The 26,038-nt window shown below is 36.3% G+C and overlaps 1 protein-coding gene across 1 annotated transcript in view; it reads left to right on the forward strand.

Moving 5' to 3' along the window:
• Nucleotides 1-25,597, forward strand: part of LOC107745504 (B-cell receptor CD22-like) — a gene marked incomplete at its 3' end in the record, with an annotated part of 96,290 nt that extends 70,693 nt beyond the window's left edge. The window contains exons 9-10 of the mRNA XM_016559392.1: nt 23,460-23,744; nt 25,316-25,597. Coding sequence (XP_016414878.1) covers nt 23,460-23,744; nt 25,316-25,597 — 567 coding nt within the window. The remainder of the gene's footprint in view (nt 1-23,459; nt 23,745-25,315) is intronic.
• Nucleotides 25,598-26,038: the final 441 nt, after the last annotated feature.

A 26,038-nucleotide genomic window follows, 5' to 3' on the forward strand; every position in this document is an offset into this window, starting at 1 on the left:
CCATGGCGAAAGTTTGAGCAAAACATGCTAACTGTTCTGCCTTTGACTGCACAGACGAGCACATAACACTATTTACAGTCCCAGCCTCAGAGGAGAAAAGAGAGCAGTGCATTTATTGATTTATTTACTGTATATTGCTGCTGCCACACAGATCTAAAATAAACGAGCAATTTATTTCCCAGCTGTTTACCTTCACTGACATTACCAACTGTTTTTGTGTGAATGAGAACTTAGTTTAGTGCTCACATGCTGTGACAGCCGCTTTCTGTCCGTGTGCTTCGGATGTGTGTTCTCAGAAAACCGTATATCAGAAGTTTAAACTCATATGGTTTAACGCATGATTTCAGCGCGATAAACAAACTAATCAGAACCAAAACAGATGTTTTTTTAAAAATAAAAAGGATTACAATGTAAAAGATTATTATTGTGCCCCGTAGATGGTCTGCTCACGCGCTTTAACCTTGCACACGAGCAGAACCTTTCCTCTCTGGAGAAGCATTCAGTCTTTGTTCTTGCAAATTCCGCCATGGCAGGAGAGGAGAGACCCCCTCATGATTATTGTAAAGCAATTTCGGTGTACAGCAATACACAACAAAGCGCTATATGAATGCCTCTTTCATTAATTTATTCATTAATTCATTATAAAATTAGTCCATAACAACTGTGATGATATATTGTATAAATATGAACTATACTTTTGAAATTAAAGCTGACATGACACATCTTTACATATTAGCATGCACAAAAGGAGCTTTGGAGCTTGAAAGCCACTGGATGTAGTAAAAATGACAATGCATGAATTATATTTTTGGAACTAATTCAAGACACACGTTATATTTTTTCCCCCCACATTTTCCCTGCCTTCTCTGGGCTGACTTTGTCAGCGAGACCCATCTCTTGAAGGACAGCTCTGAAACATAAAAAGTTCACAAATTCAGCCCTTTAACCAATCCAAGTGCACACACACAGCAGTGAGTAGTGAACACACACACACCCAGAGCAGTGGGCAGCCATATTGCTATGCACATCTGTGCCTTGCTCAAGGGTCTCACCTCAGTCGTGGTATTGAGGGGTAGAAGAGAGTGCTGTACATTCACTGCCCCTACCGACAATTCCTGCCGGACCTGAGACTCAAACTCACAACCTTCGGGTTACAAGTCTGACTCTCTAACCATTAGGCCACAACTGCTTCCATTAATTTCAAGACTGAATAAAGATGCAAACAGTAAAAGTAAGTGTTGTAAGCATAATACAAATATATCCTCTTCCATAATTCATTCTATCAGTTTCGTATGGACATGACATTTTATAGCAGCACTCACTGTCCTACTTGAAAGTAGCATTTTGGCTAAACTGTTCAAAAACAAAATTTTAACTTGCGTGTTGACAAATGGAAATTTGGATGCCAATGGTGGATATCTTTCGAAAAACCAGCACATAAAATAAATAAATAAATAAAAAATCGTCAAAATAAATATTTTATTTGTTATATATAAAATATCTGTCCATAACATAAACTATTCTTTCATATAACTCTATATCATTTTGTTATTTATTGTTGCTCTGTTTAACTTTATCGTGTCATAGAAATAAAATTGTAATTTAGCTAGACCTACATTTCTTGAGCTTCTAAGCGCTTTTGTGACTGACTGAGAAAAACAATAAAGCTTTTTTTATTTTATTAAAACTTAAAAAAAATTACTTAATCATCACCGTTTGTGATTGTTGTTATAAACTGATTTCACTGCCTAAAATACTAAATAATATCAGATAACAGACTTACTCCCATCCACGCTGAGCAGCGTTTCTTTTGCCAGTGAACAAGTGATTCTTCTCAGCCGGATGAACTTTTCCACATCTAGATCAGACCCTGTGGTAATTATTTAGGCAACTGGCAAGCTCCAGTAGTAACAAAATGATTTGTTTGTAACCTGTCATGAAAACTAATGCATATAAATCTTAATTTAACAATTAAATAATAAATGATAAAGAATCTTACATCTGTAAGATTCCGCTCTGGATGCCATCTTGTGGTCAGACGCAGGAATTAATTTGGTGCGCAACCCTCACAGTGCATTATGGGTATTACACCGGTTGTACACTCATTATTGCGGTGCATTATGGGATTGGAAGAGTGCACTTGATAACATTCACTATGGTTTCGGACACAAATGGCTGTCCCCTCAAACAGTGCCCTATTTAAGGCTATTGGGGCAGTTTCGGACACAGCCAAGGTCTTACTAGGCATACCAGGCAGGTGTGTTTAATTAGGGTTAGAGCTAAACTCTGCAGGACAGTGGCCCTTCAGGACCGAGTTTGGACAGCCCTGGCTCAGTGTCTGTGCTCCTGCATGAGCTCGTGTTTTTTACACTCATATTTGGAACAAAACCAACGTGGTAAAATTGTTTGGCGGAATAAAAACACTGTACACATTGAGTCTCTACTATTTATTACTATTAGAGACCAAAACATTCAGAAGTTGTTTTGGGCAGCTTGAAGCATGCGACACCTGTTGGTTTAGCTGCTCTTCATCTCCGGTCACTGCAGCTTCATGTGTTTCCATGCATTATGGCTGCAGGATGAATTGCAAACATCATGTTTTTTCTTGCTGTGAGATGGCGAGTCTTGTGGACCCATCTGCTTGTTTGAGTCTTTCCTATTTTCTGCAGAGTTCTAAGTATTGTGAAGCTGTTGCTGTCTCATCACATGTGGCTTTACACATTCAAGGCGTTGTCACAGTTCTGCTCTTTGTTTTGTTTTGTTTCCAGGAAGACTTTAACCCAACGCCTTTAACATATAGTAGCAGGGTTTTGCACTCTGATACTGGGTGAGTTTACATTTCTCTATTATTAAAATAAAAACAAACAAACAAATACATAAATTTCCCTATATAAATGGTTAAGTTTATATAGTTTATATATCTTTGTGTGTATATTTATTTGTGTATATTCAAATAATAGACAATTAACAAAGTTTTGATTTTGCAGGCTTTTGTCATGCTAGTGTAAACATAAATACTGCTTATAGCAGTGTGTTATGACCTAATCATTTATGGTACATTAATCTGGGATAGATGTATAACGACATCAATGATTATGAAATTCATTAAGTTACAAATCAACTCTTTCTTGTTTTTGTTACATATTCTTTGTGTCTTCTCTTGGACTTTTATGTCACTTCCTGTCTCCTGTGGTGTCTGTATTCAGTTTGTAGTTCGTTTGTTCATTGGTTCCCCTTGATTAGTCTCCCCTGGTGAGTCTTGTTATGTTGTTAAGCTTGTTAGACCCCGGTGTATATATAGCCCTAGTGTTTTTTTAGTTCCTTATGAGCTTCTCACACTCTATAATTGGGGGATGGACGTCTCCTTTCTTTGGGTTCCTGCCCATGTAGGGGTGGAAGGAAATGAGATTGTGGATAATCTAGCAAAACGTTCTATAAAACATGAAATAGTAGATATACAAATACCATTAAGTAGGGCAGAGATCAAGACCATCATAAAGAAACACTCACTCAAAAGATGGCAGGAATATTGGGACATATAGCTGACACAGGATGCCATTTATACAACATACAGAAACAAGTATCCACTAACATGAGGAAGGCAAGAAGCCCAGGGGAAGAGATGTTAGTCTCACGGCTTAGAATAGGTCATGCTGGTTTAAATTCAACACTACATAGAATAGGAAAACATCCCACTGGACTATTCACCCACTGCAATGTACAAGAGACAGTGGAACACGCACTACTAGACTGCAAAAGGTATGAGGAGGACAGGGCAGAGTTAAAGGCACAAATTGGTGAACAAAACATGACAATTGAGCATTTGTTAGGGTAAACATCTGGGAAAGTACACAGTCTATTAAAGGGATAGTTCACCCAAAAATGAAAATTACCCCATGATTTACTCACCCTCAAGCCATCCTAGGTGTATATGACTTTCTTCTTTCAGACGAATGCAATTGGAGTTATATTAAATAATGTCCAGGCTAATCCATGCTTTATAATGGGAGTGGATGGTAGCCCAAAATTTGAAGTCCAAAAAATTGCACCCATCCATTATAAATGATGTCCACATGGCTCCGGGGGGTGAATAAAGGCCTTCTGACGCGATGCGTTTGTATAAGAAAAATATCCATATTTACAACTTTATAAACCTTAATCTCTAGCTTCCGCTAACTGTCATACGCACGTTCACGAGAGAGTGGCATCCAGCGGATGACGTAGGACGTAGACAAATGCGGTGACTAAGGCGGAAGTGACGAACGTGGAAGCGCAGAGGAGAGAGCAAAACAAAACACCGGTCACCAGCGACATCTACTGGTGACGTGTGCCCGCAACACATTTCAGGTTTTTGGCTCCAGCGCCCCACGTGTTCATCAAAGTACATGACAGGGGAGGAATGGACGTCTAGTACAAACACATATTGCTAATAAAAGATGAATGACAGTATTTATAATATATTTTTAAAGAGGCAGTAGTTACAACAACATTTTACACTGCACATGAATTACATATTGTGCAAAAAACTGTGATTTTTATAGCCCATCTTGGCCTCAGCTAAGGATCTTAAAGGGATAGTTTACCCAAATATGAAAATTACCCCATGATTTACTCACCCTCAAGCCATCCTAGGTGTATATGACTTTCTTCTTTCAGACGAATGCAATTGGAGTTATATTAAATAATGTCTAGGCTAATCCATGCTTTATAATGGGAGTGGATGGTAGCCCAAAATTTGAAGTCCAAAAATTGCACCCATCAATATAATCTTATAAAAGAAGTCCACACGGCTCTGGGTGGTTAATAAAGGCCTTCTGAAGCGAAGTGAAGCGTTTGTGTAAGAAAAATATCTATAGTTACAACTTTATAAACCTTAATCTCTAGCTTCCGCTAACTGTCGTACGTGCGTTCACGAGAGAGTGGCGTCCAGCGGTTGACGTAGGACGTAGGCAAACGCAGTGACGAACGTGGAAGTGACGAACGTGGAAGCGCAGAGGAGAGAGCAAAACAAAACACCGGTCACGAATTAGTAGTACAAAACGAGGATTTGTAAAGAAAAATGTCGTAGGATTTCAGTATAAGCCAAGAGGACACTGGTTTTCCTTTGCTGTAAACAAAACTTGTTTCTCGCGAGACTTGCATATTCTCACCAGAACTTATGCTACGCCTACTTCCTACATCATCCGCTGGACGCCACTCTCTCGTGAATGCGCGAATGACAGTTATCGGAAGCTAGAGATTAAAGTTTATAAAGGTGTAAATATGGATATTTTTCTTACACAAACTCATTACTTCGCTTCAGAAGGCCTTTATTATCCCACTGGAGCAGTGTGGACTTCTTTTATAATGGATGGGTGCAATTTTTTGGACTTCAGAATTGGAAGTCCAAAAAACCACGTTGACCACGTTGGAACAAAACCAACGTGGTCAAATTGTTTGGCGGAATAAAAACACTGTACACATTGAGTAGAGGTACTGAATTTTATTTAGAGACCAAAACATTCAGAAGTTGTTTTGGACAGCTTGAAGTATGCGACACACCTGTTGGTTTAGCTGCTCTTCATCTCCGGTCACTGCTTCTCATGTGTTTCCATGCTTTATGGCTGCAGGATGAATTGCAAACATCATGTTTTTTTGTTTGTTTTTTTTTGCTGAGATGGCGAGTCTTGTGGACCCATCTGCTTGTTTGAGTCTTTCCTATTTTCTGCAGATTTCTAAGTATTGTGAAGCTGTTGCTGTCTCATCACATGTGGCTTTACACATTCAAGGCGTTGTCACAGTTCTGCTCTTTGTTTTGTTTTGTTTCCAGGAAGACTTTAACCCAAAGGCTTTAACTTACAGTAGCAGGGTTTTGCACTCTGATACTGGGTGACTTCAAATTTTGGGCTACCATCTATTAAGTTGAGTTGCCAACCGTGAAAAACACCTGGAAGAAGAAGAAGAAGTTCATTATGAGTTGTTGAATGTAATTGTTGTCTGTTTGCCTGTCATTCTGTTCTTTGTTCCCTGTGGTTTTTGGTTTATTGTTTGTTCTAGTTTTTCCATTAAATACCTGCACATAGATCCTGGACTCTGCCTGTTTTTCGGATCTTCTCTACAACATAAAAGTTGTTCACTGGCATGTGTCTCTGACTAGTGCATCTTTGAGCCTACATTTATTATAAGTAAAATACTTAAGTACTGTTAAAATCAGATACTCTAAGAATTTTACTCAAGTTGTTTTGGAATTGGTGACTTGTAACTTGTAGTGGAGGAATTTTCACTGTGAGGTTTCTGTACTTTTACTCAAGTATTGTACACTTTACACCTCTGCATTGAAGTCAAGTTTAATGTGATAGTTTCAACATTAAAATTTCAACTGTACAATATTGTTATTCCCAGTTTTGGAATTGGTGACTTGTAACTTGTAGTGGAGGAATTTTCACTGTGAGGTTTCTGTACTTTTACTCAAGTATTGTACACTTTACACCTCTGCATTGAAGTCAAGTTTAATGTGATAGTTTCAACATTAAAATTTCAACTGTACAATATTGTTATTCCCAAGATTTTTCACTTCTGCTCCGCAAGAATTTAACACGTTCCCTGGTCTACTGGTAAAATTTTTGTTAGGTGTGTCAGAGGTTCTGGGTTTGAATCGCCTTTATTGTTTACATTTTTTTTCTCATTAAATCCAAAGATGCTCATTGCTCATCAGTGATTGCATATCAAGAACTGGGATACGTTTGTGTGTATTTTGCTTTGTGTGTTTACCGGTATGAATAGAGAGTCTCTGCAATAGCGTTTAGCGTAGGGTGACCATACGTGCCATTTTCCCAGGACGCGTCCTGGGAAAATGGCACGTATGGTCACCCTAGTTTAGCGTTTAGCATTAATTGAAGCGCTCGTCTATGTGAAGACGTGCACAAGCGCTGATATAACACTGTTCCCTTATCACAGCGGCAACGAGCACTCGGCACAATTTCAGAAACAACACATTCCAGCTCAAAATCGCTGCTTGTCAAATGAACAAAATCAATACTCTTCTAGTCAACTGGAGATGATTCATTTGTATTAGGTACATCCGTGCCGCAAGATGTTTTGAAAAGCGGTGGGGACAATATCGACCCTCGGAAAAAGTGGTGGGGACAAGTCCAACCCATTTCACCCGAAAATTACGCCTGTGGGTCTTGCAGACTAAAATGGCCGCCATGGCCGAACCAAAAATGGGTTTTCAGCTTGATGCCATAGGAGAACCCTTTTAAGCTCCCAAAAGAACCTTTTACTCTAAAGTTCTTTAGAGAACCATATATTTAATGTTATTTTAAAGAACCCAGAAATGGTTCTTCACAGCAGTGCTTCAAGGAATCCTTGAGCTAATAGTGCTTTAAGGAACCACTTACTACCAAGGGCTTTATAGGACCAAGGCTGCGTTCCTGTCCATTTTTTTATGCCCTTTACTCGCATACTTCCCTCCGTCTCGTTTACTCGGATGTACGTCATTGATTATGTTGCATGAGTGCCCACTTCTGGCGGAACCCTTGGAATGTACACTCTGTAAGTATTTTAAAAAATTTTCCCCCTGCTTTTAATACAATGTATTAAGCTGAAGATAAAATAATGGTTGTGCTGTGTGTAGGAAGGTCTCAGTGCTTATTGTTTTCTTTCTTGTTCAGATTAATGTGATGATATGTTACGTGTGGATCAGATACAGAGTTTGAGAGAACATGTATTCATCTGTGCTGCATGTGAAAGATGGACATGTGCTTTCACTTTGTTTTGTTGTGAAACTCGTTTTTCTTATTTTATGCAGGACAATTAAGTCAGATGTATTTGTGTTATTATGAGTTTGGTGTTGTATGATATTATATCTTTAAATAGACTCTCCATCAGAGGCGCAGAGAGTTTGAGAACAGTGACCAAACATGCAAGTTTCTCTATCACGTTTCATTCTCTCTGCCTCTCTTATTGAAAATCAATTGTCCATATAGTGGCCCAAAAAATGTTTTTGGACACTTAAATCACACTTTCAAATGACTGAATTTCATTGCATTAAACACAATAGAAATGATGCTCAAGCTTTTCTCAGAACTAAGTTCTCTTTTCTGAGACACTTTTCATTTATTTTTAACCAATTGGTCTCAACGTCCTTTTTAGTGGATGCAGGGGCAGCATTAGAGATTTGGAGGCAATTCCACGTATTGGGCCTCTACACAACAAGTATGTGCTTTTGTAGCCCTTATTTTGCTGTTCCTCTCTCTCATAGTTTGTAGTTTATTTACCTCTTCTCAACTTGTCCATGGGATAGTGTAGCTAACTTCAGTGAATAATTAGTAAACCTGATGTTGTTCCAAAGCTGAAATACCTTATTTTTTGCTGATGACAAAACAAGAAATTACAAACAAATCAATAAATCAATCAATCAATCAGACTTGCTCTTGGCCATTTAATGGTAGTGAATTGTTTTTGGGTTTTTTTAAGGATCCAATACATGTCATAAAATAATCCCATGCAAATCGTCCCATATTCTGAAGTGTTCTGAAGGCATACGGGAACAACACTGTAAATGCCTCTATTATTAAGCGAAAATCTTCCATCGTTGCGCTGTTGTGTACATTCATGCTAATACGCATAAAGGTTCGAAAGCTGTCACTGGGGTGGTACCTTTTTAAAAGGTACACCTTTGTACCTAAAGGGTCCATATTGGTACCTTAAAAGTACTTATTAGTAACTAAAAGGTAGACAAGTGTACCTCTTGAAAAGGTACCGCCCCAGTGACAGCTTTCGAACTTGTTAGATTTTTCTGTATTTGGCTGAGCAGTTGTTTGGGTGGCTCATCAATATATTAGATTTCTCTAATACATAATAAGTAAGCTTGATCTGAGTTCTTGTTGGGATAAGAATTTATTGAATAAAGCAGGTCTTCAACAGGGATGTTTGTCAGTCTTCAAAATATCTTAACCCTTGTAAGAATCTTAGCTTCTCCCAAAGTTCTGTCTGTGGGACAAACGTTTTTTATTGGTAACAGAAAGGATGCACGTTCTCATCTTTTTTTTCTGTTAATTACCATGTTGCCCTGCCTGTCTATTTTTTCTTCAAAAGCACCATCTTAAATAATGCCATCGTGTTCTAGGGAAGAAAGTAATACAGGTTCGTAAAAATATGAGTGTGAGTAAATTATGACATGTTTAATTTTTTGGGGCAAACTATTACTCTAATTACTGAGAAATTGTTTACATTTTTTTAGAAAGGTAATCTGTAACCTTATGAAGTTAAAATTTCCAGGCACAAATAGGACGAAATATGTGCCATCATCAGAGTGACATTCATTGTTGAGATGAAGCTTTTAAACATTGTACGCTGCTATCAATTTACATATGCCTCTATCACTCTAATTCAGTGCTGAACACAAAGTTTGGTTATTTACAGAACTGACAACTGCATTCTGAACTGAATTTAGCTGCAGTATATACTTGGCCATTGTGTTCATCACCTGAGATTGAGGGGTTTGGTTCAGCACAGCACACAACTGTACGACCCTCACTATGTCTGCAGTTTACATGTAAAGTGTGTACAGAATTTCAGCCTACGATGCCTGAGATGGACTGTGAACAGAAGTTCCTCCATAGAATGACTGACTACATATACTGAAATGCACAATGTATAATAATTATCAACCACAAGAGACCTTTCTTCAACGTTTGATCAGACTTCCAGTTTGAATTAAGTTTGCAAAATATCAATTTTTGTTGTTGAGCTGAAATATGGACGCTGTGTGTGTTCATGTAGTAGTAGGGCTGGGTGATATGGATAAAATAAATAAATAAATAAAAAATCACAATAAAATTGTTCATATCAGTTGATAACAATAATTGACCTATCGGTAAGCCCCGCCCCCCTTAGTTACTGTTGCAAACTTGGACAAACAAAAGTTGCTAACTGTCTTACAATAACAGCTGTCAGTGTGAAAACCTTGTCCTAAGATGTTTTTGATAAATTTTGGACACAGAAGGACCACCATTCAAAATAGGACTTAAATATGCCATTGAGGGATATATAAAATAAATTAAATAAATATGTGGGTAACAAGATTAATTTGGAAGCGAGGGTTTACAGATCACAATGCAAGCGGGATCGCAGATGACAACATCCTGTATTCATGCACCACAGGGTAAGATTAAAGGGATAGTTCACCCAAAAATGAAAATTTGATGTTTATCTGCTTACCCACAGGACATCCAAGATGGAGGTGACTTTGTTTCTTCAGTAGAACACAAACAAAGATTTTTAACTCAAACCGTTGCAGTCTATCAGTCTTACAATGGAAGTGGATGGGAATCACGGCTTTGAGAGTAAAAAAAAAAAAAAAACGTACACAGACAAAACCAAATTAAACCCTGCGGCTCGTGACGATACATTGAGGTCTTACGACACGAAACGATCGATCTGTGCAAGAAACTGAACAGTATTTATGTCATTGTTTACCTCTGTTCCACCGCAATGTCCAACTGTCCTGAGCGCATTCACAACATCCGGTGCATCAATATACAGTGGGTACGGAAAGTATTCAGACCCCCTTAAATTTTTCACTCTTTGTTATATTGCAGCCATTTGCTAAAATCATTTAAGTTAATTTTTTTTCCTCATTAATGTACACACAGCACCCCATATTGACAGAAAAACACAGAATTGTTGACATCTTTGCAGATTTATTAAAAAAGAAAAACTGAAATATAACATGGTCCTAAGTATTCAGACCCTTTCCTTTTCTCTATGGCACTGAAACCTAAAGATGTCTGAGTTCTGGTCCCCGTGCAGCTGATACTCAACTGCCATTGGCTCATCTGCGTTCGAGGGGAGGGGCTTACCTATTGGTCCCAAAGCTTTCCTACTCTTCTACTACAAACTCAAAAGTGTGTACTTTTTCCTCACCGAAAGAGTACATAAAGGCGTAGTATAAGTTGGCACATTGGGACACAGCATTTGTTGAGTCAATGGTGTCAACGGCAACCAGGAAGTGAAGCTGAGTGTATCTCAAACACTTTGACATAATTTGAGTCTGTAGTTTGTTTTGTTCCAGTGAAGAATCAGTGGTGTGAAACATCAATCACATTTATGTTAATATTTGGTTGTAACGTGTATGCGAGTGCCTTAAAACAAAAAGTGGATTTTTAGTGGCATGAAAAGTGAATAATTCTATATATTATTTATATATTCTAATAACATCTTTCATGTTTTACAAACGTAGCATACACAATCAGGAGAAACAAACAGAAGGAACAATACAAAATTGGTAGAACATGAATAGTTATACTAATAGAAAAGCAAAAAGATGGAGCAACATAGAGGCAAACTAACACAAAGCTTAAGAAACAAACACGGTTCTGAACGTCAGTGGTTCAAACTGCTTCTCTATCGTCTGAGCAGAAGTGAATCCATCAGTAAATAGACTCTCAGAGTCATGGGACGTCGTTGTGTGTGACTGATGTAGAATAAACTCTAGACTTGTTTCAGTGTGTGATCTGCATTGTGTTTAATCAATGGAAATGCATATCTGTTTTTCTTCTGCTTTTAGTGCTTATGTCCCTCATCTACTCTGAACTCAGTCAAGGTGAAACAACCGTTTCTGGAAACGCTCAAGGTGAAACACTCGTTTCTGGAAACGCTCAAGGTGAAACAACCGTTTCTGGAATCGCTCAAGGTGAAACAACCGTTTCTGCAAACGCTCAAGGTGAAACACTCGTTTCTGGAATCGCTCAAGGTGAAACAGATTCTGAAACCTTTCAAGGTACTGTGCAGCACTACAGAGGTGTAAAGAGTACATGAAAACCATACTTCAGTAAAAGTTCAGATACCTTCCAGTGAAAATTACTCCATTAAAAATTGCAAGTCACCAATTCCAAAACAACAAGTAAAAGTCTTAGAGTATTTGATTTTAACAGTGCTTAAGTATTTTACTTATACTAAATAGGCTCAAAGGTGCATTAGTAAAGAGACATGCCAGTGAACACTTCAAATAAAATTGAACACCTCAAAATTGCACAAAAATTGCAAATAAAATTAAAAAGTCAAAGCCTTCTTGCACTGGCTGTGCTGGTTTGGGCCTCATTGCCGGCTGCAGTCATGTCCTCATCTCATATATAAAACACCTGTGACTCACAACTACTTGCTAAGGAACTCGCATTCACATAAAGTAGCCTTGTTGACTAGTTTGGGTGAGTAAGGGCAAAACACACAAGCTATAGTACTTTCAGTGCCCTGTAGTTGGCGATATCACTTCTTTTGTAGCAATAATAAACTGCTGCAGAAAAATCTAGATGTCATGCAAAATGTAATGTAAAACGGCAACACTCATTACAAATGTAGTGGAGTAAAGAGAAGATACATATTCAAAAATGTAGTGAAGTAGAGAGTAAAAGTTGCTAATATTTTTGAAACTAAGTATCCAAAAAGATACTCAAGTACAGTAACTAATTACATTTACTCCAATACGTTACACCTCTGTCCCGGATAGTGCAACACATTGAGATTACAGGGATCTAACATCTTGGCCACAAACACTGTTCTTTATTTTCTGGTTTGGACAATCAAATTGGCCCAGAGACAACAATTTGCATATTCAGTTTCACATGATTCAACTTAAATGGCAGAATTGCAGCGCTGCAGTCATGTCCTCATCTCATATATAAAACACCTGTGACTCACAACTACTTGCTAAGGAACTCGCATTCACATAAAGTAGCCTTGTTGACTAGTTTGGGTGAGTAAGGGCAAAACACACAAGCTATAGTACTTTCAGTGCCCTGTAGTTGGCGATATCACTTCTTTTGTAGCAATAATAAACTGCTGCAGAAAAATCTAGATGTCATGCAAAATGTAATGTAAAACTGCAACACTCATTACTAATGTAGTGGAGTAAAGAGAAGATACATATTCAAAAATGTAGTGAAGTAGAGAGTAAAAGTTGCTAATATTTTTGAAACTAAGTATCCAAAAAGATACTCAAGTACAGTAATTTATTTACTCAAATACTTTACACTTCTGACTGCAGCAAATTTGATTTAATTTATTGAACAAATGTGAATTGTGTTGTAGTATTTGTCTACTACTCCAACAACATTTATGTCAGGGGTCTCCAAACTCGGTCCTGGAGGGCCGGCGTCCTGCAGAGTTTAGCTCCAACTTGCCTCAACACACCTGGCTGGAAGTTTCAAGTATACCTAGTAAGGCCTTGATTAGCTGGTTCAAGTGTGTTTAATTAGGGTCGGAGCTAAACTCTGTTGGACACCGGCCCTCCAGGACAGAGTTTAGAGACCCCTGATTTATGTCTTACTGATGTTTTATGTCAGGGGTGTCCAATCCTGCTCCTCCCAATTAAACACGTATCAGCTAATCATAGTCTTGCCATAAGCATACTAGAAACTTCCAGGCAGGTGTGTTGAAGCAAGTTGGAGCTAAACTTTGCAGGACACCGGCCCTCTAGGACCGAGTTTGGACACCCCTGTTTTATGTTCATATTTTGCTGTCATACATCTTCACACAGAATTATTTGTGAATGTCCTTATGCTACTCAAACACTGCTGCTTCTGTAGTCTGCCATTCATTCGAAGTTCATTCAGTAGTTCAGTCAGACAATCATGTCAAGAGATCATAGTTCACTGTATTACAGAATTGACTTCTGGACAGTGAGTTTTGTTTGCTTAATTATGAGGTATTTCTGAAATGTCAGAGAAGATGACACATGATAAAGACAAGCTCATCCAGTGAGTTCATACTTGTTCTCTTTTCTTGTGCTGTTAAAAAAGTAAGTCACCAAGTCACTCCTGAGATTCATGCATTTTATTTTATTATATTTTATTTTATTTTACTTTCAAAGTGAAATATAGGAAAACAACCTAGTTGAATGCAACAGTTTTCACTGTAATTAAGGACTGTGTGCCATTCAGATCTTGTGCATCAATTACGCTTAGTGTTATTCATTTATATAATTTTGGTTGGAAAGCTTGTTAGAGATAAAAGACTGAAAACAGTCAGCTAAAAGTTATAAATTCCCAATTTCTTATCAGTACTTTTAAAACCTGCCAAATGAAAACAGTCCCATATACAGGTCAGAACAGGAACTGTTTAACAGCTATAAATACAGACCAAACAAAAAGCATTACACCTGCAGTGAGCTGCTTCTCATCAGTCTGAGAAAAGTCTGAATGGCATTAGATCACCTTTAAAATACTTACTGTTTGTGAAGAATTATAAAATACTTACTTTACTAGTGCTGTTGATCAGCAGGTCAACAGCTGACTATCATTCACAAACTAAAGCAAAAACATTTATAAATAAATAAATAATAAAAACTATAAAGTGACATTAACACATTTAACTCTTTCTGGATATAGTGGAAAGTTTCACATTACCATAAGATAACTTAATAATACTGAAAATTTACTTAAGTTATATTGTAAATATTAGACAAGCTGCAATTGTGTGTAAATTGTGACATTAAAGGGATAGTTCAACCAAAAATGAAAATTAAGTCATCATTTACTCATCTTTGTGTTGTGCTAATGCTGTATACTGTTAATGCAGTAATGTGGCAGCATATTATGACAAAACCGAGAAAAGAGAAAACAACTGGCACGATTCGGTTTAAATGTAAACCTGCTTATTTTTAAACAAAGTTTAAAGATTGTTGCAACTGAATTATTGGATAAACCTCGATTTAATCTAGATTTAAGCTTAATCCTTAATGGTGCAACCCACCACAGAAATGCTCCCATGCGGCGCGTGTCATACTATATTCAGACAGGGGCGCAACTGCACATTTACTGAGGCAAGATCCCTGTATTCTAGCCCCTGACACTAACTCCCACAGACAACTTTCTGTAAGTCAATGACCAAAAGTTCATTAACTAGCTTGTGTATGGAAGGATATACAAACTCATCAGGGGTGAAAAAAGTGACAGAGGTTCAAACCCACTCCCCCATCTTCAATACCATAGGAAAAAAAGGTGAAAAGTGAAAAGAAAAACAAAAAAGTGTGTTGTATAACATCCTCTTTAACTCCTGAGGGCTGACCCCAGACAGTATGATGCATTTTTTAAGTAATTTTCTTCAAACACATGTAATATTGCTCACTTTTTAGTTAGGTAATTTCATCTGCATCCCCCCCATTTTTACTTATAGAGATAATTCATGGAAAACGTGCCATGCCTCAGTGTAAGATTTCTGTCACCTGGTAGAAATACAAATACTATTGAAATTAATGTCATGATATTCCCACTATAACCACTAGATGGCAGCAGAGGATCATTCATTGTCTCATTTACCATTTCCACTCCGTAATAGTATATAATATCACATTTAAAAATAACTTCTTTGTCAAAGTTCAGCATTGTTTTATACGAAGTAGGAAGTAGCAAGAGTTTTCAAAAAAACAAATCTAATATCGGTTAATGGTCACTTGACATGCAGATAAACAAATTAAATATTTGATCTTTTTATTGTGTTTTATTTTGATTGTTTTTATTTTTAAATGATTTATTTTATTTTTTGTATTTTTATGATTTAATTATTAGCTTTTCATCAACCCCCTGCGGTTCTCTCACAAACCTCAGTTTGGTTAACCCTGCTTTATAGGACTGATATTGTGCAGTTATTAGTGATTTTAAAACGTGTTTTAGAAAGCTGAATACAGTTACATTCACACACAGTTCAGTTATTAGTGCTTCTTAATCCTGGTTCTGGGGTCCCCGATCTGCACATTTATGTCTCCTTTATCTGACTCACTCAGTTCAGCTCATCTAGCTCTCTGTTAATCAGGTAATCAGGTGTGTTCAATAAGAGAGACGTGCAGAACCACATCGAGACATCCCCAAAACCAGGATTAAGAACCACTGAATTAGAGTCACAACTGCATATTATAACTGAAGGGGAACAACATGTTGTGTCATAACATATCACAAGAGAAAAATGTGACAGTATGTATCGTCTATAGTTCAACCAAAATTTAGACAGATTTAATTTAGCATGAAATATGGTAATGGCACATCAAATGTGGTGAATCCAGAAGGTCACACACTAAAGCTTCTTTGTTTATTAATTGTAATTAATAATTTAAAAAAATACATTACTTTATAAAATTCAGTAATTAAAACATTTTAAATGTATGTAGTGAGGGACAGAGTGAAATCATATGGGTCTAATATAATTCTGTATTTTTAACTAAGCAGAATCATGAATATTTCTGTTCTGGGGTCTCTATTGCTCTCTGCATCAGGCTCTTATTCAAGTCCATTCCTGATCTAACACCACATTTAGGTGTTTGTCTGAGCATGAGACTGTTAGAATGGATCTCCATCCAGTCACTTTACCAGACCCTGAGACAGAACTGTTTTAAACAACATCAATCTGTGACGTTAAAAACCTTGAAATATAGATGTTCTCTTTCTCACGGAGGCAAATATGTTTTGAAACCAAACAATCATAAAATTAAACAACAATAGCAAGCATTTTTACTTATAGAGATAATTCATGGAAAACGTGCCATGCCTCAGTGTAAGATTTCTGTCACCTGGTAGAAATACAAATACTATTGAAATTAATGTCATGATATTCCCACTATAACCACTAGATGGCAGCAGAGGATCATTCATTGTCTCATTTACCATTTCCACTCCGTAATAGTATATAATATCACATTTAAAAATAACTTCTTTGTCAAAGTTCAGCATTGTTTTATACGAAGTAGGAAGTAGCAAGAGTTTTCAAAAAAACAAATCTAATATCGGTTAATGGTCACTTGACATGCAGATAAACAAATTAAATATTTGATCTTTTTATTGTGTTTTATTTTGATTGTTTTTATTTTTAAATGATTTATTTTATTTTTTGTATTTTTATGATTTAATTATTAGCTTTTCATCAACCCCCTGCGGTTCTCTCACAAACCTCAGTTTGGTTAACCCTGCTTTATAGGACTGATATTGTGCAGTTATTTATTATTTTAAAACGTGTTTTAGAAAGCTGAATACAGTTACATTCACACACAGTTCAGTTATTAGTGCTTCTTAATCCTGGTTCTGGGGTCCCCGATCTCTGGGGACCCCGATCTGCACATTTATGTCTCCTTTATCTGACTCACTCAGTTCAGCTCATCTAGCTCTCTGTTAATCAGGTAATCAGGTGTGTTCAATAAGAGAGACGTGCAGAACCACATCGAGACATCCCCAAAACCAGGATTAAGAACCACTGAATTAGAGTCACAACTGCATATTATAACTGAAGGGGAACAACATGTTGTGTCATAACATATCACAAGAGAAAAATGTGACAGTATGTATCGTCTATAGTTCAACCAAAATAAAAGTTTAGACGGATTTAATATGGTAATGGTAAATGGATATGGAAATATGGTAATGGAAAATCAAATGTGGTGAATCCAGAAGATCACACATTCAAGATTCTTTGTTTATTAATTGTAATACATAATTAAAAAAAAATACACAGACGGATGGTCGCTCTCTTGAAGCAACACACACAGAGGCTGCTATTGAGAATCCTGAGATGCTTCATGACGGAGCCAGAGCCTCCTCAAATAAACTGAGATGAGAAAACTTATCGCAATGCATGAATAAAACATGAAACTGCATTAATGTATAAACTATATAGTTTTATAACACATTTACAAAGTAATTTTTTCCACTGAAAGAGCTGTTTGAGTAACTTCATGTTTTTGTCTTTCTTCACAGCTTTACCCACATCTACACTGACTGTGACTCCAGACAGTCCTGTATTCACTGGAGAGAGAGTGAGTCTGAAGTGTGTGATAAACTCTGATCACAGTAACTGGAGATATGAGTGGTATAAAGACAGCACTAAACTGTCTGAGCATAACACTGTAAACACTCTCATTATTGAACAATCTGAAACATCTGATGAGGGTCGGTACACGTGTAAAGGACACATAGATGGAAGATCAGTCTCATCACAGTCAAGCTCTGATGTTTCTCTCTCAGTGACGGGTGAGTTTAATATCATTGTCCTCCTAAATGAGCCTAAATTTGACTAATCATATTGAAAGTTGTAAACACATTTACAATGTTTTTTTTTTTTTTGAGTCACTTTGTTATTTTAATCTTTTTTTTTACTGTTTTATTTTGGTTATTTTTATTTTTTAAATATTTATTTGAATGTTTTTTTTTTTTTCTGATTTAATTATTCAATTTTCATTAACTCACAAAACCCAGTTTGAGAGACCCTTCTTTATAAGACAGATACTGTGCAGTTATCAATGACTTTAATACTTGTTTTAGAAAAATTAATAAGTTACATTCATGCACAGTTCAGTTATTAATAAGAGTGACACATGCATATTATAACTGAAGTGAATATATAACTCAGGACACGCATCCACATTGACAGTGAACCTGTTAGTGAACAGAAACACACTGGACAGATAAATGTGATGTGATGCAGTTATTCAGCAGTGCACACTCAAATCTTGGATCTCATTTTACTGATCAGGCAGGCAATGAACACATAAGGCAGCTCGTATGGATTTCATAAGCCTGGAATATATATTTATATGATAATTTAATGGAGTAATGTGGCAGCATATTATGACAAAACTGAGATGAGAGAAAACAACTGAGAAAACACCTCAGAAGTGCTCCCATGCGGCGCGTGTCATACTATATTCAGACAGGGGCGCAACTGCACATTTACTGAGGCAAGATCCCTGTATTCTAGCCCCTGACACTAACTCCCACAGACAACTTTCTGTAAGTCAATGACCAAAAGCCCATTAACTAGCTTGTGTATGGAAGGATATACAAACTCATCAGGGGTGAAAAAAGTGACAGAGGTTCGAACCCACTCCCCCATCTTCAATACCATAGGAAAAAAAGGTGAAAAGTAAAATAAAAATAAAAACAGAAAACAGAAAAGTGTGTTGTATATCATCCCCTTTAACTCCTGAGGGCTGACCCTAATATTTTATTTTTTTTTTTAACAGTAATTTTCTTCAAACACATGTAATATTGCTCACTTTTTAGTTAGGTAATTTCATCTGCATCCCCCCCATTTTTACTTATAGAGATAATTCATGGAAAACGTGCCATGCCTCAGTGTAAGATTTCTGTCACCTGGTAGAAATACAAATACTATTGAAATTAATGTCATGATATTCCCACTATAACCACTAGATGGCAGCAGAGGATCATTCATTGTCTCATTTACCATTTCCACTCCGTAATAGTATATAATATCACATTTAAAAATAACTTCTTTGTTAAAGTTCAGCATTGTTTTATACGAAGTAGGAAGTAGCAAGCGTTTTAAAAAAAAACGAATCTAATATCGGTTAATGGTCACTTGACTTTATAGCGATAACTAGAAAAAATGTTCCATGCTTCAGTGGAAGATTTCTGTCACCTGGTAGAAAAACAAATACTATTGAAATGGCTGTCATGATATTCCCACTCATAACCACTAGATGGCAGCAGAGGATCATTCATTGTCTCATTTACTATTTCCACTCCGTAATCGTATATAATATAACAATTAAAAATCACTTCTTTGTCAAAGTTCAGCATTGTTTTATACAAAGTATGAAGTAGCAAGAGTTAAAAAAAAAAAAAAAAAAACTCTACTTGATCTACTTGAATCACACAAATGGCCTAGTTTGAATTAAAAATGGCAGTTTTCGGTGAAAGGTGGCTTGTTTGTATCCTTGTTAATAATCTCAGTTCCTCTCAAATGTAAATCAAACACCCATTCACAAACATATTGTGACTTTTGTATTTTTTGAGCAATAGAGATACTCAGAAATGAACTGATATTAATGTTAATCACTTTGCCCTTTTATAAGCAACAACGTTAAATGTTGAATGACTTTATAGAACTTACATTTCTGTTAGTTCACTTGGATATTGCTGTCCTTATTTTAACGCATTGTTCTTTTCTCCTTGTCTTCTCTGTTCTGCGCCCAGAGCTTTTTCTCCTCTATTCATCTGACTCTGTCAGTGACAGTAACGGGTTGATATGTAGCCTACTCACTTTATTATACATTTTGAACTCATTAAAAATGCTAAAAACCGTTAAATAAAAATGTTTAATTACATTATTTTTAACAACTAAGCTTTTGATTATTTATTACGTTTTATTAAAGAAGCTTTTTACAGAAGGATTTCGGCCCCTATGCACTGCATGTACCGAACACCCTGTTTTGCGCCACTGTATTCGGATACGCCACGTGTTCAGGGGTTTGGTGGAAAACAAATCGAAATTTAACGTTTTATAAGAATATCCTGACCTTGGCTGTTGGGCTCTGTGCACGACTAAGTGTTCATGAGACTATTAGCACAACAGTTCACTCCGACTCGACCAGGAAAAGCGCAAAGGTTATGAAACAACAACAACAACAACAAAAACTATATTGTTTTTTAGCACATTTGCAAAGTAATTATTTCCTCTGAACTGCTGTTTCAGTCACTTCATGTTTTTTTGTCTTTCTTCACAGATTTACCCACATCTTCACTGACTGTGACTCCAAACAGTCCTGTATTCACTGGAGAGACAGTCAATCTGACGTGTGAGATAAACCCTGATCACAGTGACTGGAGATATGAGTGGTATAAAGACAGCACTAAACTGTCTGAGCGTAACACTGGAAACAGAAACACTCTCACTATTAAACAATCTAAATCATCTGATGAGGGTCAGTACAGCTGTAAAGGACACATAGATGGAAGATCAGTCTCATCACAATCAAGCTCTGATATTTATCTCTCAGTGACGGGTGAGTTTAATATCATTGTCCTCCTAAATAATCCTATTTGATGTTATTGAAAGTTTATGATTCTCCTAAATTATGTAAATGTTGTACACTGTGAAATTGTGTAATATGTGAATTAAAGAACATAAATGTTGACTGAATATACAAATCAGTACGGTGGCTGAGAAGTGCTAAACAAATCACAATTCTGAAAACAAAATAACAAATTACAAATGCAAATGCAAGTCTAAAAAACAAAATAACAATTCAGAAAGCACAACAACAATTCAGAAAACATTATAACAAGTCAGAAAACACAATGACAAATTAGAAAACAAAATAACAAGTCAGAAAACACAACGACAAATCAGACAAACCGGAAGAGGTAGGTATAGTTTGAGACAGCGCCATTGGTTTGGGATTACTCACTGCTGACTGGACGAGACATCTGTCAATCATCAACTTATACAGAAAGAACCAGCCGAAGAACAGCAGTCGTGGTAGAAAGTTCGGAGATGGTATTAAAGTAGCTCAGTTTAAAAGTATTGTATGAATTGCCCTTACTCTGGAATAAAAAATACGGAGTGTATATTCACATTTAGTTAAAAGTAGCTGAAAACATCAGCTCTAGTGGCGCAGATGGATAAGCACTTCTCGGCCACCGTAAATCAGTGTTTCATTTAGTTGTTACCAATAATTGGAAATATTTTTAATAATCAACACCAACTACAAGCAAACCAGATATTTAATTTAGTGCAGTATTTTTCTCATAAGGATATTTTGAGTTCATAACAGTGATCATGATACTGTAATGATACTGTTTCAATCAATATTTACTCATATGTGTATTAATACATCGAGAGCAAAACCTGTAGTGAATGTTACACCAGATCAGATCAGTGTGTGTTCAGAGGAGAGACAGTCACTCTCTTTACTTTTACTTTAGTCTCTGTCACTATGATTACAGGCAGGGCTTGATATTAATGCTTTTGCTCAGCAGCCACTGTGGCTAGTGGTTTTCCAAAATTACTAACAACTCTAAGCTTTTTCACTGACTTCAATTTTGTTGGGAAATTACATTTTATATGATTCAAGTTGACTATTGCATAGTAAAAATTACTTAAATTAATTTCCAGGTCATTTTCCCCTAACCTTATTAAATGTATGCATCATCTTTCATATCAAATTCTTACATTTTATTAATAATTTCAGTTACTGTAATAAGACACTATAGGGCTGTTACCAATCAAATTAAATCAATATCATCAAAATGTATGTTTCCACTGCAGAAAGAAACTGAAGCAGCTGATGTGGCATTTAGATGCATTTACACAGACAGTTTAATGATGCTGAAATGTAGCCATTTCTCCTGTCTTATGACTTTTTACAGTGCATTATGTTGTATTCTCTGGATTTATCCTCACAAAGAATATTAAGGCAACAGAAAAATAATTGGGAAAAAATATAAGCAGCAAAAGAATACACAATAAGGCATCTTCAAAACCCAGGTGCTGCTCCAAAACATAGGCCACCTTTCTCACCAGCCACTTTGTTACAGAGAGACTTTCTAGGGGTACAACAATATGTTGTGTCACAATATATAGCAAAGCAAAAATGCAACAATAAGTATTGTAGAAAGTTACTGTATGTATCGTCTGTAGATCAATGAAAGTGAAAGTTTAGACAGATTTAATTTAGCATGAAATATGGTAATGGCTCATCAAATGTGGTGAATCCAGAAGGTCACACATCCAAGCTTCCTTGTTTATTAATGATAATTAATTTAAAAAAATGCAATTCATTACATCATACAATTCAGTAATTAAAATAGTTTAAATGTATGTAGTGAGAGACAGAGTGAAATCATATGGGTCTAATATAATTCTGTATTTTTAACTAAGCAGAATCATGAATATTTCTGTTCTGGTGTCTCTATTGCTCTCTGCATGAGGCTCTTATTCAAGTCCATTCCTGATCTAACACCACATTTAGGTGTTTGTCTGAGCATGTGTCTGTTAGAACGGATCTCCATGTGTGAAATAAGTGAAATACTGAATAATAAAAATGAATAACTGATTATTTGATTAAATGGAACAATGAAATTATCAATGATTATGATTACACATTAATAAAAAACAAACAAAATAATAACACAGATGTATAATGGACGCTCTCTTGATACAAAACACAGAGGTTGCTATCCACCTTATTTTTCAACGCGGAAGTAAGCCGTTTTCTGTGAATGTGCGAGACTTCCGGTTCATTAGCCGCTGTAGGAAAATAACCAGAAGAATAACAAAGTGCAGTAAATGGTAAAACTGTTTGCACTACAAACAAGTGTGTTCGTAATTAAGATAATATGTTAAAATAATATGGTAGAACACACCAGTTTGCAAGCAGGAACACAAGCTGTTTTGTAGCTAAAAATAGATGGAAGCGAACGACACCGTAAGCCAGACACATTAAACTTACAAATGGCTGAGTGCCCTTACGAGAAAAATAATGTGGATTGAGAATCCTGAGATCCTTCATGACTCCTCAGAGCCTCCTCAAAAAAACTGAAATGAGAAAACTAATGACAGTACACAAATAAAACAAAAAACATAACCAATATTATGAAATATGACATAACATAATGAATTAATACATTTACAAAATATATTTCCCTGAAAGAGCAGTTTGAGTCAGTTTATGTTTTTGTCTTTCTTCACAGATTTACCCAGATCTACACTGACTGTGACTCCAGACAGTCCTGTATTCACTGGAGAGACAGTCAATCTGAAGTGTGTGATTGAGTCTCACAGTAACTGGAGATATGAGTGGGATAAAGGCACAGACAGTGTAATGTTACAGACGTCTGAGCGTTACACTGTAAACAGAGACACTCTCACTATCAAAGGAGTAACTGCATCTGATCAGAATCTGTACTGGTGTAGAGGACAGAGAGATGAGAGACCAAAATCATCACAATCAAGCTCTGTTTATCTCTCTGTGACAGGTGAGTTGAATATCATTGACCTCCTAAACTCACTCTATGATCACGTCCAATTGAGCAACTGTGGTTTTGTTCAGAATGGAAAACTCTTACTGCTTACCAAATTCAGCTCAGTATATACTGTATTCTGCCTATTTCTTCGTGAAACAAATCACATTATACAACAATACTGACTCAAACTGTCACATGACCTCATTACATTGCACGTTTATTTCAGCACACTTTTTACACTCTTAAATTATGGAAATATTGTACAGTCTGCAATCGTATGATATGTGAATACAACAGAACATGCATTTAGACTGGATATGAATATCAATGTTGTATGTTATACCAATTTTAACAAATATTTATTATGTCATTCAAATCTTAAATGTAATGCACACTGTTAGACATTTCAAGGGGTTGACACTGTTGCCAATAAGTTACTGTAATTAAGATTTACAGTAAACTGACATATGAAAACAATATGAAATACACAAACCTCTCAAAATCATAATTAAGTTCTTCTCTTTAGAATGATTAGTCTCAGCGTGGCTGGCATAAGCTCATGTCTGTCTTGATGCTTCAGTGCAGTTGCCTTTAAGTTAACTAATGTGAAATTGTGTTCAGGTGTAAGTTAACGTTGGCCAGTAACCTATTGAGTAAATAAAATCCTATGTTAGCTAGGTTAAACAAATTTTTATGGCCGCCTTTCTGGTTTTTGCATTAGTTCATTATAGTTTTGTTCATGGAATTTTAGATTTACCTTTTTTTTTGTTTGTGTGTTTTAATGTTAATATAAGATAAGTGTTGCTCGTTAAAATAATTTTAATTTGGTAATTCAATAAGCTGACAAAGTCGTTTGTTAATTGAAACAACAAAGTTTATGTTACCGCCATGTTGACGAGTAAATGTTTCTAGGTTAAACTGGTGTGCAAAAAAACTGACAAAAAACACACAGACATACAAACATACATGTTTACCTGCTTGCTGGTCTTTCTTATTCTCTCATGAGGTGCATCGACTCACAGTGCAGATGTTTCCCGGATCTCTTCCACTCATGGGTTCAATTCCCGGATAAAACCCGCGGTGCGACGTGACAAAAGACAATATAGAACCCATTAAAATCAGTGATAATATCTATAATTGATGCTGGACAGTAAACTGATGCCCCGGTATATTTCTAGTACTTCAAGCGCTCGCACTGTTTCTGTGGCGTTGTAGACACTCTGTAAGACAAATCCTGACAATCCAAATATAAGAAATGAAGAAAATTAAAACCCTCAATGGAATGGCGCCAAAGAGGCAATTACAGCAAATACAGTAGTATACAGCAATAATAAAAACAAAAAATACTGTACGTCTCTGTATGTGGTGTTTGACGTCACAGAAAATCCCAATGATGCAAAGGGAATCACAGTTATTTGCTGTAAAGGGAATTTGCAGTATTATACTGGGTAATATACAGTAAATAAATGTAGAACTTACAGAAATGTCTTAACAGTGCAGTATTTTTCTTATAGGTTAATAACAGTGATCATGATATTGTGATGCTGTTTCATCAATATTTACTCATATGTGTATTAATACAGCGAGACCAAAACCTGTAGTGAAGGTGACTCCAGATCAGCGTGTGTTCAGAGGAGAGACAGTCACTCTCACATGTGACATACAGAGAGGAGGAAACTTTCAGTGGACATACAGCTGGTTTAAAGATGGAGACCCTCACGATACATACAGAACAACAACAAGAACAGCAGAGTTCAGTTTCAGAACTGATGTGTCTGATAATAGTGGTGAATACAGCTGTAGAGGAGAGAGATCAGACTCACAGAGATCAGACATCAGTGCTGCTGTTACACTGACTGTTTCAGGTGAGTCTTCAGATTCTGTTTAATGCTCATTAAAACAATATTTGTAGCTCAGTACAGTTTATATTTCTACACTGCAGTTTTGTCATCTGCCACTTTAAATGCTTTGAGCTCTTTAAAGTTGAATTCAGATTTGCTGTCAACGTTTTTATTGCTAATGGTCACATGACATGCAGATAAACAAATTAAACATTTCATTTGTTTTTATTTTTAAATGATTTATTTTATTTTTATATTTTTATGATTTAATTATTAGCTTTTGATCAACTCATAACCCCCTGTAGTTATCTCACAAACCTCAGTTTGGTTAACCCTGCTTTATAGGACTGATATTGTGCAGTTATTAGTGATTTTAAAACGTGTTTTAGAAAGCTGAATACAGTTACATTCACACACAGTTCAGTTATTAGTGCTTCTTAATCCTGGTTCTGGGGACCCCGATCT

This window comes from Sinocyclocheilus rhinocerous, unplaced genomic scaffold, assembly GCF_001515625.1.
Source record: "Sinocyclocheilus rhinocerous isolate Xijiao unplaced genomic scaffold, SAMN03320098_v1.1 scaffold3851, whole genome shotgun sequence".
NCBI classification, from domain to species: Eukaryota; Metazoa; Chordata; class Actinopteri; order Cypriniformes; family Cyprinidae; genus Sinocyclocheilus; species Sinocyclocheilus rhinocerous.